Below are 14,743 nucleotides of genomic sequence, written 5' to 3'. Positions count from 1 at the left end.
TGACTTTACATCTACAAGGTGGACCAACTAGGTAGGAGTGTCTAATAGAGTGGACAGTGAATGGACTCATACCAGCACAACACACACCACCACCATGCCAGTGTCACTGCAGTGCTGAGAATGACCCACCACCCAAATAATACCTGCTCTGTAGTGGTTCTTGGAGAGTCCTGACCATTGAAGAACAGCATGAAAGGGGGCTAACAAAGCATGCAGAGAAACAGATGGACTACAGTCAGTAATTGTAGAACTACAAAGTGCTTCTACATGGTAAATGGAGCTGATAAAATGAACAGTGTGTGTAGAAACAAGGAGGTGGTTTTAATGTTATGGCTGCTCGGTGTATAGTAAAGCTCTGCTCTTGTTTAACACTACACCTTAAAGCAGTGTTGAAAAGCTGAAATTCCCATCCAGAGGTGGATGGGAACTTTGACTTTTCAACACTGCTCTAAGGTGTAGTCTTAAACAAGAGAAGAGCTTTACAGAGGTTATAGCAATAGTCTTTCCCGAAGGCCCTCTCTGTAAGAACCACAAAAAAGCATAATCCAAGCTTTAGACCTGAGCTGTCATCTTTTCAAACTGAGTCTTGGGATACTTGCTAGTAGAAACTGAGGCATTGAAAAAGAAACCAGAAAGGGTAAAAATAGTCATGGTTGCAAGCTCCAGTCTTGTTCACTTTGCTGACGGATGTGAAACAAACAGTAAACAGATCAATTTGGCGCATCTAATGCGTAGTTCCCTATCGATCCATGTCTAATGGAGCCAGGGGAGAGGATGGCTTTCTGTAATTTGTGAGATATTTCTTTCCAAAAAACCCCGAGAGATCTGAATGCACCAGTACTTATCACACACTACTTCCTATAGCTTAATTGATCAGCCAAAATTAACCATGTTTCCCAGAAGAGCTACTGAAACTCCATTCTCAACACCATTACCTCATGTTCAAGGCCATCCTTCAAAGTACCATATCCCTTAAAATAAAGGCTTACACACCGATACATAGATAACCTCTTTTATCTTTTTTATCTCTGCATTTCCAGCATGGCCCTAATAACAGGGCAGCCTTGAAAATACAGGCTTAGAAAAAAATCAAAGGCTAGAGTGCTTCCTCTGGCTCAGCCTGTGCCCGGCTCCAGCACTTTGTAGTGTCAAAAAAAGCGTTTGAACACCGGAGCTCTGGGCAGAGCTGAGACTTAGGAACAACCTCGTTGAGGGGTGGAGGAACAGACTGAGATGGGCTTTGTTTTTAAAGTTAAGAGAAAATAATTGATGGAGGCTGGATGTTCTAGTGATTTCACTGGATTTGTAGCTCTTAGCTCTTAGAACCAGAGATAGGGGCAGAATTGGCGCTAATGGTTGAAAGACCGCTTTCTGAACCAATCAGACTTTCTGATTGTAATTTTTAGTAAGAAATGCTGTTATTTACATTTATTTAGTTTGCCTCACACAGATGATTGTCAATGAAACGCTTGATTGGATTTCTAACGAGTTCGTGTTTTACTTCACAACCGGGAAAAGTTTGGAGGTTTTTAAGTATAAGCACATTTACAAAATAACGGATTATATTCCTAATGGCACAACACACTGTTATAAATTTAATAGCATCTGGGAGAACATAAGCTAAGGTAAGCAGTGGTTATGATTTTTTTTGCTGTGTTTTGGATTTTGGCCGCTGTCCCGTGATTTATAGCTTTTGTAATGTAATGAAAACAAAACGTATCAGTTTAAGCTTTTAACTGGTACCTTCTTGTTACGGAAATTACATTCATTTGCACAATGACTAGGAAAGTAAAGGCACTAAGTAAAACGGCAAAATACAGTTGCTAATCTGTTGTTTTTGATCTGAAGTTACATATTATTTGTTTATTTCTACGCTACATTTCCAGTATATGTTTTGTGCATATTATATTGATTTGTGACTTGAATTGGACTCTAGTCTAAAGACTTGTGACTTGGCTCGGACTCGTATTTTGTAACTTGTGACTTGACTCAGACTCTAGCCTAAAGGTTCGTGACTTGATTTGGACTCTAGCCTAAAGACTTGTGACTTGACTTGGACTCTAGCCTAAAGACTCGTGACTTGACTTGGACTCTAGTCTACAGACTTGTGACTTGACTCAGACTCTAGCCTAAAGACTCGTGACTTGACTCGGACTCTAGCCTAAAGACACGTGACTTGACTCGGACTCTAGCCTAAAGACTCGTGACTTGACTTGGACTCTAGCCTAAAGACTCGTGACTTGACTCGGACTCTAGCCTAAAGACTCGTGACTTGACTCGGACTCTAGCCTAAAGACTCGTGACTTGACTCGGCCTCTAGCCTAAAGACTCGTGACTTGACTTGTACTCTAGCCTAAAGACTCGTGACTTGACTCGGACTCTAGCCTAAAAACTTGTGACTTGACTCGGACTCTAGCCTAAAGACTCGTGACTTGACTCGGACTCGTATTTTGTGGCTTGTGAACATCTCTGCTTAGAACTACCTGAACACAAATCTCAGGACTTTAGTTCAATAAACTCACAAGTAAGACAGTCAGCAATGCCAGGTCATGCACCACCAGACTAAACAAGGTAAACATAGTAAGTCACCTGAAACATTAATGAACGGCCATGACTTATAATAGCACTATAATTACAGACAACAAAGAGAGCGACATGAGGAAACAGGTGCCAAGATCGCCAAAATAGACAAGATGATCCAGAACATTAGACGAGTGTGTATTTATCTGATCTCTACCAGAGCTTTACTGATATTAGGATCTAAAGCTAGACTCTCATGGACGGGATGTTCTATAACACCTTGGAGTTTTAGTTCTCTTATGTTGCTCCCACATCAAAGTAGGACACTGAAGATAAAAAAGCAGCTGTCTTTGTGGTGCAAAAAAATGCACCTAAACCCACTGCCAGACAAGGGGATCCTTGTTCCCACATTAAAGTCCAGTTCCCACATTTGTTTACACTGGTGTGTTAACATATAATAATAAAAGTAAGAAAACCATCATTAGTTTGAAGGTATGCATCCGATGATGTCTAGAGCTTGACGTTTTAGTTTCTTGCTCAAAGGCCCAGCATTGGTGGATTAGTAAACCAGGATTTGAACTTGCAATCTTCTAGTAGGTAGTCCAGATCCATAGAAAAGCCTCTACTGGGCGTGTGCTTAACACCTGGCCAGGTGGGTCATGTCATAACCTTGTCATTGGCTGGATTACTACACTATATTGCCAAAAGTATTCGCTCGTCTGCCTTCACACGCATATGAACTTGAGTGACATCCCATTCTTAATCCATAGGGTTTAATATGATGTCGGCCTACCCTTTGCAGCTATAACAGCTTCAACTCTTCTGGGAAGGCTTTCTACAAGGTTTAGGAGTGTGTTTATGGGAATCTTTGACCATTCTTCCAGAAGCGCATTTGTAAGGTCAGACACTGATGTTGGATGAGAAGGCCTGGATCATCCCAAAGGTGTTCTATCGGGTTGAGGTCAGGACTTGCTTTGTGCACTGGTTTGCAGTCATGTTGGAACAGGAAGGGGCCATCCCCAAACTGTTCCCACAAAGTTGGGAGCATAAAATTGTATAAAATCTCTTGGTATGCTGAAGCATTAAGAGTTCCTTTCACTGGAACTAAGGGGCCGAGCCCAACTCCTGAAAAACAACCCCACACCATAATCCCCCCTCCACCAAACTTTACACTTGGCACAATGCAGTCAGACAAGTACCGTTCTCCTGGCAACCACCAAATCCAGAATCCATCAGATTGCCAGATGGAGAAGCGTTATTCGTCACTCCTGAGAACACGTCTCCACTGCTTTAGAGTCCAGTGGCGGCGTGCTTTACACCACTGCATCCAACGCTTTGCTTTGTGCTTGGTGATGTCAGGCTTGGATGCAGCTGCTCGGCCATGGAAACCCATTCCATGAAGCTCTCTACACACTGTTCTTCAGCTAATCTGAAGGCCACATGAAGTTTGGAGGTCTGTAGCGATTGACTCTGCAGAAAGTTGGTGACCTCTGCGCACTATGCGCCTCAGCATCCGCCTCTGTCATTTTATGTGGCCTACCACTTCGTGGCTGAGTTGCTGTCGTTCCTAATCGCTTCCACATTGTTATAATACCACTGACAGTCGACTGTGGAATATTTAGTAGGGAGGAAATTTCATGACTGCACTTGTTGCACAGGTGGCATCCTATCACGGTACCACGCTGGAATTCACTGAGCTCCTGAGAGCCACCCATTCTTTCATAAATGTTTGTAGAAGCAGTCTGCATGCCTAGGTGCTTGGTTTTATACATCTATATACCATGAGGTTTGGGACACATTTTTTTCCCTATTTAGTGACTTTCAATTCCACCCTGCAATTTTTCCAATGCTGGTTGAGGGGGGTCAATAGCTAACTCCTCTGACACAGTTTTCACCAGCCAGTGCCAGCCAGAACAGGAGCTACATGCTACGCTCTCTATAATCCTCAAACACTTGTTATTATACAGTGTGAGTTGGTAACAAATCATGACCACATAAAATGCAGTTGTCCAAAACATACAACTGTTTGAGAGAAGTAGCATAACGTGTTGTTGGATTAACACCAGCATGTTGCGGTTTTGTGACAACCACTGTTGGCCACTTGTGCATGCCCATGTGTCTTAGAGAGATAGAGTAAGAGCGAAGGAAGTAAAGAATCAGGGGGCGAGATGGAGCCTGTCCTTAGAAAAATACCTCTCATTCCAAGCTGAGACCCCTCCTGCTGCCATGCAAGAATAACAACTAATAAGAGGCCTGGAGCAACATGTTAAATCCCACCCTTAACCAACACCCCCCTCCTAAAAAAGCCTAATCAAGCTCAACAATCAGCCACGGTATTGCCATCCTGATTTACACAAATGCACCACTCACTGTCCATTTTATCAGCTCCACTTACCATATAGGAGCACTTTGTAGTTCTACAATTACTGACTGTAGTCCATCTGTTTCTCTGCATGCTTTGTTAGCCCCCTTTCATGCTGTTCTTCAATGGTCAGGACTCTCCCAGGACCACTACAGAGCAGGTCATATTTGGGTGGTGGGTCATTCTCAGCACTGCAGTGACACTGACATGGTGGTGGTGTGTTAGTGTGTGTTGTGCTGGTATGAGTGGATCAGACACAGCAGTGCTGATGGAGTTTTTAAACACCTCACTGTCACTGCTGGACTGAGAATAGTCCACCAACCAAAAACATCCAGCCAACAGCACCCTGTGGGCAGCGTCCTGTGATCACTGATGAAGGTCTAGAAGATGAGCGATCTTCTCTGACTTTACGTCTACAAGGTGGACCAACTAGGTAGGAGTGTCTAATAGAGTGGACAGTGAGTGGACACGCTATTTAAAGACTCCAGCAGCACTGCTGTGTCTTATCCACTCATACCAGCACAACACACACTAACATACCACCACCATGTCAGTGTCACTACAGTGCTGAGAATGATGCACCACCTAAATAATACCTGCTCTGTAGTGAAAAGCAGGCTAAAAAGATATGCAGAGAAACAGATGGACTACAGTCAGTAATTGTAGAACTACAAAGTGCTTGTATATGGTAAGTGGAGCTGATAAAATGGACAGTGAGTGTAGAAACAAGGAGGTGGTTTTAATGTTATGGCTGATCAGTGTACACCTGTTAGCAATGAGTCTAGTTGATTAATCCTTAATGTATTGTGTGGACCATTATCAGAAACTGGAAGGAGCACAGTGAGCACCACCCCATAATAACAAAATCACAACTGCAAGCTTCAAGTACCATAATGTGAACCAGTGGCCCTTGAGACTGGGATCCCTTAAAAAACAGCTCAGCTTTTATCTCGTGGCCAGGATGAAAGCACAGTTTTTTTTCATTTAAAGACTCCCTAATGCCATAATAATTACTGGAGGCTGAGGGGGGTAGGCAGTGTGCGTGTACTTGATGGCAAGGTGGAAAAGGGTGGGGGGTCTTAATGTAGAAGAAATAGGAGCAAGGAAATAGGTGCGGGGAAATAATGCTGGAAAGGACAAAGAGGGGAAGCAGTGCTTTTGTAAATAGCACTTTGCACACGGTGATGTTCTGATGATTTACCACCAGGGTCCCTTCTGTTACTGTAATCAAAAGTAAACCTCATACTGTATTATTAGTGTGCTGAGCTTGACTAAAAGATGTAAAAATGGCATCACAGCACCCTCTGTACCACCAAACTAAATGTATATTTGGTTCATTTTAAGACACAATAGATTTGGGATAGGTCCCTTATACAGCAATGTTGTTCACTACTAGATGTTGGACATCCTTTTTCCAAACCATGGGCATAAATGTAAAGTTACACGCCCCCTTTGTTAGCTTTAACAGCATCCATGCTTATACTAAGGCTTCCACAAAATTTTAGAGACAGTCCCAGATGTTAAATGAGAAACCCTCTCTCGCAATCAATGTTTTAATTCATCCCAAAAGTGCATAGAGGGGTGGAGGTTAGGCTCTGCGAGGCCACTGAAGTGCCTTTTCCATTTTATGGAGCTCACCGTTATGAACCAAACTGCTGCCGCAAAGTCTGGAACATTTAGGAATTAGGAAAGCAATTAGGAAAGCACCACTGTATGTGTTTTCAAGTCAACATCCAGCACTAACTTAAACAGGGATGAGTTTACTGGAAGTATATCAGGCACTCAAAATATATCCCATCAACATAACATACCGTGATCGGCCATACAGCAGACCCTTGACTTACGAATTTAATTGCTTCCGAAGGGCTGTTCTTAAGTCAAAATGTTCGTTAGTTAAACCTATTTTTCCCATAAGAAATAATGTAAATAGAATGAATCTGTGCCGGACCTCCCAAATCACCCCCTTACCTAACCTTTCTAATGTCTTAAATTGTCATTTTTGTTATAAATACAAGTATATTTTCCCTTAATCTTAAATTATAGAATAGATAATACTGTAATAAACAATAATGAACAACAATACACAGTAGTACTGTACATAAAACACACACCACATTTCAGTACAGTACGTGTGCTGTACCGTACACCATAATACATTTCCTTCTTTTTTTATGAAATGTATCTACCAGAAACAACAATAACTCAATAACAACAATAAGTATTGTATTTTGTAGGTGTAATTGCATGAAAGAATAACTTCCTTCTTCTCTCTCACTAACCGTCCCCTCTGTCTGATAGACAGTGACAGCTACTGGTAGGAGTAATTATACAACACAACAAATACAGTAGTAATAGATTTGTTCATTTTCTCACCACTGCACTTTCTCTGCACATTCTTTGGGGCCATTTTAATATACTGTAGAATTTTACAAAATATAAAGAAAACACAGAAAAAACACCGTCCGCTGTCCGAATGTTCGTCTACTGTATATATACTGTATATATATATATATTAGGGCTGTCGTTTAACGCGTTAATTAACGCGATTAACGCATTACATTTTTAATTTAACACATTTTAAATTTTTTATCGAACTATTTTTATTTGGCTGTTTGTGCCACGTAAATATGTGTCTCTGTGGTAATGAACTGTATTTCAGATGAATTTGGATGTAAAGCGCATGAACTGTACACAGAACACACTGGACTGTGTAAAGCAGCATGTCCAAAGTCCGGGGTGTTCTGTCCACAAAGATGAATGAAATCACGCAATCTCTGTAACGAGTATCTCCATTGGCTGCTAGACCTGTCCATCAAAACCGCGTAGCTCCGCCTCCTTCCCTCAGGTACTGTTTGAGACAGAAGTGAAACTGCGTAATGCTTCACCTCTACAGTTTATTCAGGTTATTCTATCACATGGCTATAAACATGATTTATATTTGTGATGTTTTTAGTTTTTTAAAAACACATTTGTATCTGATATTTATATGGACTAAGCATTTACATGGGCTGTATTAATTAACACTTTTTATAGCTACAGTCAATAACTTATATATAATGTTTGGTAACTTAATTGTTTTAGGTATTTATAGGTGTTTAAATGGTAATTTAGAACAATATTTCCCAGTCATGTTTCTGCACAACACAGTATTAAAAGCTTTTCTTAATAGATCTATGAAATAATCATATCTGTGTTTTGTTACTGACGCATAATATTAGATAAAAATATTTTGAAAGCATGATTTCTGGGTTAGTCAGAAAGCTTAAGCACCAGGGCCCAGGGAAGGGGGGGGGGGTTTCTGGGGTCCTCCACGACATGAACTCAACCACTCACCTCACTAAGACCCCCCCCCTCCCCCCTGGCTGCACTCGCCAAGTCATTTTTATTATATTACAATTACAATTACAATATTTTCGTTAAGTAAAACTAAAAAAACTAAAACTGTGCATTAAAAATACCAGAGGCAGTTATTGTAACTTCCGAGTAACTTTTATTCTGTTCTTTTTTTCTGTTCAGCCATCAGCATATGCAATTTGTTGAGGGGGCCCAACTGGGGCCCATGAGCTCCTAGTTACACCACTGGTGTTGCATCTAGAAATGGTTCTTGCAATAAAAATGTGCATAACTGTTCAAATTTTGCTTAATTATTAGTTTGCGATTAATTGCGATTAATCGAGATTAATTTGGCTCTTTAATCACGATTAATCTCGATTAAAAACAATTATCGCATGACAGCCCTAATATACTGTATATATATATACAGTGGTGTTCAAAAAAATAGCAGTCCAACACCACTAACTTGATAAATAAAAGTTTTTAGTAGAAATGCTATTTCTACATAGCAAAAAATTTACTTGAAAGTGTAGTAGAGTATTGAAAACAAAACAAACCCAACAATTAGGACATGCATGCCGTTCATTCTGAGTAATCAAAGCCTTGATTGAAAGGGGGTTGTTCAAAATAATAGCAGTGAGGAGTTTAATTGGTGAAGTCATTCATTCTGCAGAAGAATGGGTGTCAATTTTGGCCCTTATTTAAGGTAGGAGGGTGGCAAATGTTGCACAGGTTGGTCATAGCACATTTCCTTCTGAAATACTGAGTAAAATGGGTTGTTCCAGACATTGTTCTGATGAACAGCGTACTTTGATTAAAAAGTTGATTTTAGAGGGAAAAAACATACAGAGAAGTGCAGCAAATTATAGCCTGCTCAGCTAAAATGATCTCAAATGCCTTAAAGTGACAACCAAAACCTGAAAGATGCAGAAGGAAGCGTGGAACTACTGTTTGAATGGATCAAAGAATAGCCAGAATGGCAAAGGTTCAGCCAGTGATCACCTCCAGAAAGATCAAGGAACATCTGAAGTTACCAGTGAGTACAGAAGATGATTAAATGAAGCCAATTTACCAGCAAGAACTCCTTGCAAAGTTCCGTTGTTAAGAAAAAGACGTGTCCTGAATGGGTTCAAATTTCCCAAAGAACACATTGACTGGTCCAAACAGAATACCTGTTCAGAGGTACCAGAAGTTGGTCGACTCCATGCAACACAGATCTCAGAAACAATTGTTATGCCACTAAATATTAGTTCAGTAATTTAAAGTAAAGTGAAGTGAACATTTTCAGTTTATAGATACATTTTTTGAGTTTTTAAAGAAAAATGCTGGCACTGCTATTTTTTTGAACAGCCTAATATTCATTTTTCTTAACTTTCTGTAAAGGATTAACACAAACTGGCTAAATGTTGTAAATGTTTTGATTTAGAATTAAAAGTGTAGTATTTTCAGTGCATTTGCATTTATGGAAATAAAAGTTATTATAATGATTTTGTGCTTTATTGACTTTTTTAAAATCACTGCTATTTTTTTGAACACTACTGTATATACAGTATATATACAGTATATATATATATATATATATATATATATATATATATATATACAGTATATATACAGTATATATATATATATATATATATATATATATATATATATATATATATATATATACAGTATATATATATATATATATATACAGTATATATATATATAGAGCGAGAGAGAGAGAGAGACCCTCTGAGTCAACTTGTTCGTAACGTCACGTATTTCACAAATTTCGGTTCGTAATTTGAAATTTGTTCGTACGTTAAGTTGAAAAAGATCGTTCGTAACCCAAAATGTTCGTATGGTAAACCGTTCATAACTCAAGGGTCTACTGTATATTACATGCTAACCGGGGATTGTGAGGCCCGAAATGAATACAGCAAACTCTGCAGCGCATATTGATATAACAGCCCTTCATAAATCATAGTCATATGGGCACCATGCCATCTCTTGGAGGTCTGCAGTGCTTTCCTACAGAGTTTAGCTCCAAGCATGATTTAACACACCTGCTCCAGCTGATCTACAGGTATTCAGATAGTGTCTGCCAGCTGAAGAAGGTGTGGTTTGAGTCTGGGTTTAGAACTAAAGATCTCCAGGAAGAATGTTCTGCAATGTAGAAGGTGATCCTTTTTAGCCTGCTTTCACCCTGTTCTTTAACGGTCGGGACCTCCACAGGACCACTACAGAGTAGGTATTATTTGGGTGGTGGCTCATTCTCAGCACTGCACTGCAGACACTGACATGGTGGTGGTGTGTTAGTGTGTGTTGTGCTGGTTTTTAAACACCTCACTGTCACTGCTGGACTGAAAATAGTCCACATACCAAAAATATCCAGCCAACAGCGCCCCATGGGCAGCATCCTGTGACTACTGATGAAGGTCTTCGAAGATGACCAACTCAAACAGCAGCAATAAGATACAGATAAGATAAGATTCCTTTTTTCTTGATCCCCATGGGGGGAATTTGAGTGTTACAGCACCTCCAGTACAGTGTAAGTACAGTAAATAGAGTAAATAAAATACAATTAGATGCAATTACTATTATACATCAGTATGGTAATAACAACATAATAACCAACCATATATTCTGTATGTAAATGTATACATATGTGTGTATAATAAAATGTAGAGTCCAGTGCTGAGAAAAAGGGTGGGGGGATCTTGAGTTATTGTGTGTGTGTGTGTGTGGGGGGGGGGGGTCCTTCATTGTGAGGACAGCTTAGATGAGCGATCGTCTCTGACTTTACATCTACAAGGTGGACCAACTAGGTAGGAGTGTCTAATAGAGTGGACAGTGAGTGGACACGGTATTTAAAAACTCCAGCAGCGCTGCTCATGTTATGGCTGATCAGTGTATGTGACTTTTGAGGTTCAAGTTCTCTCATTTCTCGACAAAGGCTTCTGTTCTTTTAAATGCATTCTTAACATTATACAGTTACCTTGAAGCCAATTTCTGTTTGTGTCCCTGTTCCTCTTTAACATTAATAATCAAAAATTATATTCAAATTAAACAATATTTGAAGTATTATTTGCTTTTTGAGAAGAACTAGACCGACCAAATGTCTTCAGAATTGTTACAGGGTCAAAATCTGAACACAAACGCAGATGCGCGCGCGCACACGCACACACGCACGAGACCGTCTAAGACCCGCGTGCTATAATCCACAATTAAAACTTGATCGTTGTTAATATATGGAAATTTTGGTGTAAAATGTATCCCATTTCATTATTCTAACTGATTAAAATCGCCCCTAATAACTTTTGAAACACCCTTTTGTTTCTGTTGAGTTTGGTAGCTGCAGGTGAAGAAGCAGGTTGTAGCGGCTGAGCGTCTCGCAGGGTTGCCGGATTTTTATCCTCCTGGATACCAAATCCCTCATTTCAAATGAATTCCTTCTATCATCTTAAAGACATTCTTCTTGCGTACAGTAGGAATGCAAATCTGGTCCTGGATCTGTCATTTTATAAGAGCTAATTAAACCTCTAATCTAACCAGTAGGTGACTTTGTCATTACACCTGTCACATCTCTAGAACCTGGCTTATAAATTCCAAATATTTGAATATTCATTCATTGATTCATTTTAACCAACCACTATACTAATCAGGGTCATGATTAGTTCGGCCAACAGAAGACACTGGGCACAAAGTGGGGACATACCCTGGATTAGGCATCAGTCCATTGCGAAGCAACACAAAAGTTCAGGGCACCCAAAGCACCAATGAAAATACAGAGTGTTCAAGGGAAAGGTCTCTAGAACCCACTCTACCTGATGTGCCACTATGCCAATAAATTGAATAGCCATATTTATTCACTCATTTTTCCTAAGCGTTTCAGTCTTTCCAATGGTGGGTCCAGCCAACCCATATAGAATTATCACAAGTTGGGACTACACCTTGGAAGAGGGTTTAGTTTCTTCCACAGTGACAGACTTACTCATATATGAACCTAATCCCACCTAGGGGACATTTATAATAGCCTGTCCACCCTCTTAATGGTTTTTGAATTAGAGGTGGAATGAAACAGGAGTACCAGGGAAAGCATTCCAATCCCCTTACAGACAACCACTAAAGGACAGGAACGAACTCAAGTGCCCAGGACTTCCCGTTCCACCAAGCCACCGTGCCACCCTGATTTTAATACCTGCTGTACAGTATGATTAAAAGAATACAAGGACGGCACGGTGGCTCGGTGGGTAGCACTGTTGCGTCACAGCAAGAAGGTCCTGGGTTCGATCCCCAGGGGTGGTCCTTGCACGTGTTTCCCGTGTCTGCGTGGGTTTCCTCTGGGTGCTCCGGTTTCCTCCCACAGTCCAAAGACATGCAAGTGAGGTAAATTGGAGATACAAAATTGTAACCCTGTAATTTCTGTCATGAATGTAACCAAAGTGTAAAACATGACGTTAAAAAATCCCAATAAACAAACCAACCTGATGTGCCACTATGACAGTAATTTGGGGACATTTATAGTAGCCAGTCCACCTTACTACTGGTTTTGTAATTAGAGGTGGAATGAAACAGGAGTACCAGGGAAAGCATTCCAATCTCCTTACAGACAACTACTGAAGGAGAGGAACGAACTCAAGTGCACAGGACTTATGTTGCTCTGCAGCACCCATTCCACCAATCCACCGTGCCACCTTGATTTAATACCTGCAGTATAGGATGATTAAACGAGTACAACAAAGCGGGATTTTGTGAATCTGGCAACCGAAGCGCTCAATCTAGTCTACTAAATCCAGTTGGCGTTTAAAATTTAAGCGCTGAGAAATTAAAGTGCAATAAAAAGGTGAAAAGGAAGCGAACACACAAAGCACTGATTGAAATGCAAGTTCTAATGAGATTGCACAGTTGAAATAAAAAAGTAAAGTAAAAAGTGAAAGCGCGCTTACCGTGCAGTGCGAGTAAAAGCCAGACGCAGAAAAAACACACACGTCCCGAACCCATCATTCTCTGCATGTTCACAACAACTCCTCAAGACTTGGTTTCTCTCGGACTCCCGGTCCTGCTGTGCTGTGCTGTAGTCTGCTGTGTGGAGTCCCGTTAGCACTTCTGATCTGCTGATCTTACTCCGATCCTATCTCTGGCTGTGTCTCAAACACACTGACGCACTGGCGCACACACGCACAGTCAAACCAACAGCCGGTGCCTGAGCGCTCAGAGAAACTTGATGCGGGAGGCAGGCGGTGCCTTTGGTTGATGTATTTGCACAAAAGGTGACCCTCCAAACAGCCCCCCTTCTTCTTCCGTCTTCCCCTCCTTCTTTTCCCCCCTCGAAAGACTAATATCAAAATCTCAGCAGGGGAAGAAGTCCAGATGAATCATACGGTGCAGTGAAAAATGATTCAGCTTCTTGGACAGCTGTGTACTTCATTGTCTCAAGTTGTTTTGGGAAATGTACACCATATGGCCAAAAGTGTGCTGACACCTGTCCTCATCACCAAGTTCAAGTGTTTCGACCACACCTATTGCTAACAGGTGGATAATCTTGATTAATATCATATCAATTATACACCGACCAGACATAACGATATGACCACTGACATGTCAAGTGATTTGATTCCTCAAAGTTGATGTGTTTAGAAGCAGGAAAAATGGGCGAGCATAAGGATTTGAGCAAGTTTGACAAGGGCTTAATTGTGATGGCTAGACATCTGGGCAGAGATGTTCACAAGTCACAAAATACGAGTCCGAGTCAAGTCACGAGTCTTAGGCTAGAGTCCGAGTCAAGTCACGAGTCTTTAGGCTAGAGTCCGAGTCAAGCCACAAGTCAATATAATCCACACAAAACATATTGGAAATCAGTGACGAGCCGTGTATTTCACACCTAGGCTTTCAGTGGCTTATTGCCTGAATAAATCCACCTCTTAATAACATCATTATGGCTATAGAAACCATCAATATTATGCAGAAATGTAGTATAACGCGTCGTTGCCTCACAGATAACTCAAGTAGCCAATAGAATGCCATTACTAAAGCAACAAACCCACATAGCACAATTCAACAAGTTTCCTTCCACTGCAGTCACAGCTGCGACACACATCAAAATGCATCAATAATAACATAATAAAATGACAATTACCGCTCGTAATTACTCAATTGAAAGTGGCAAACGAATCCTTTTCCCTGTTGCGACAGGCATGATAACTTCGGGGTTGTCCGTCCTTTCTTAACGATGTCCAGCTTTTCTTGAAAAGTCCGTGTAGAAAATGGGTTTGTAAGTAAATCTGCGACCGAATCAATTTCTTCTCTCCCTTCAGCCATTGTGGGTTGATAAAACAGCTTAAATCAAGAAAAATATATTTTCGAGTGTGCAAGTCACTACAGATAAAGTTCGTTAAATCTACACTTTATGTTCTTTAACCATCCAATCAGAGGACTTAAAACGCCAATGTAATTGCACGCGTGCTAGATGGCCTTGGCAACTCAAATTCTGATTGGTTAAAGTATCAATTTCATTGCCATTTATTTTAGGCTAGAGGCGCC

General features: G+C 40.6%; 1 protein-coding gene across 1 annotated transcript in view; it reads right to left on the bottom strand.

Annotated features, from left to right (window-relative positions):
* bcam (basal cell adhesion molecule (Lutheran blood group)) overlaps window positions 1-13,389 on the bottom strand; it is a 101,851-nt gene extending 88,462 nt beyond the window's left edge. Inside the window, exon 1 of the mRNA XM_062990991.1 lies at window positions 13,150-13,389. Coding sequence (XP_062847061.1) covers window positions 13,150-13,216 — 67 coding nt within the window. The 5' untranslated portion in view covers window positions 13,217-13,389. The remainder of the gene's footprint in view (window positions 1-13,149) is intronic.
* Between the last annotated feature and the right edge of the window lie 1,354 nt (window positions 13,390-14,743).

The sequence above is a fragment of the Trichomycterus rosablanca genome, chromosome 3 (assembly GCF_030014385.1).
Source record: "Trichomycterus rosablanca isolate fTriRos1 chromosome 3, fTriRos1.hap1, whole genome shotgun sequence".
Classification (NCBI taxonomy): Eukaryota; Metazoa; Chordata; class Actinopteri; order Siluriformes; family Trichomycteridae; genus Trichomycterus; species Trichomycterus rosablanca.
The sequence above is the reverse complement of the archived record's forward strand: the minus strand, read 5'-3'. Positions and strand labels throughout refer to the sequence as shown.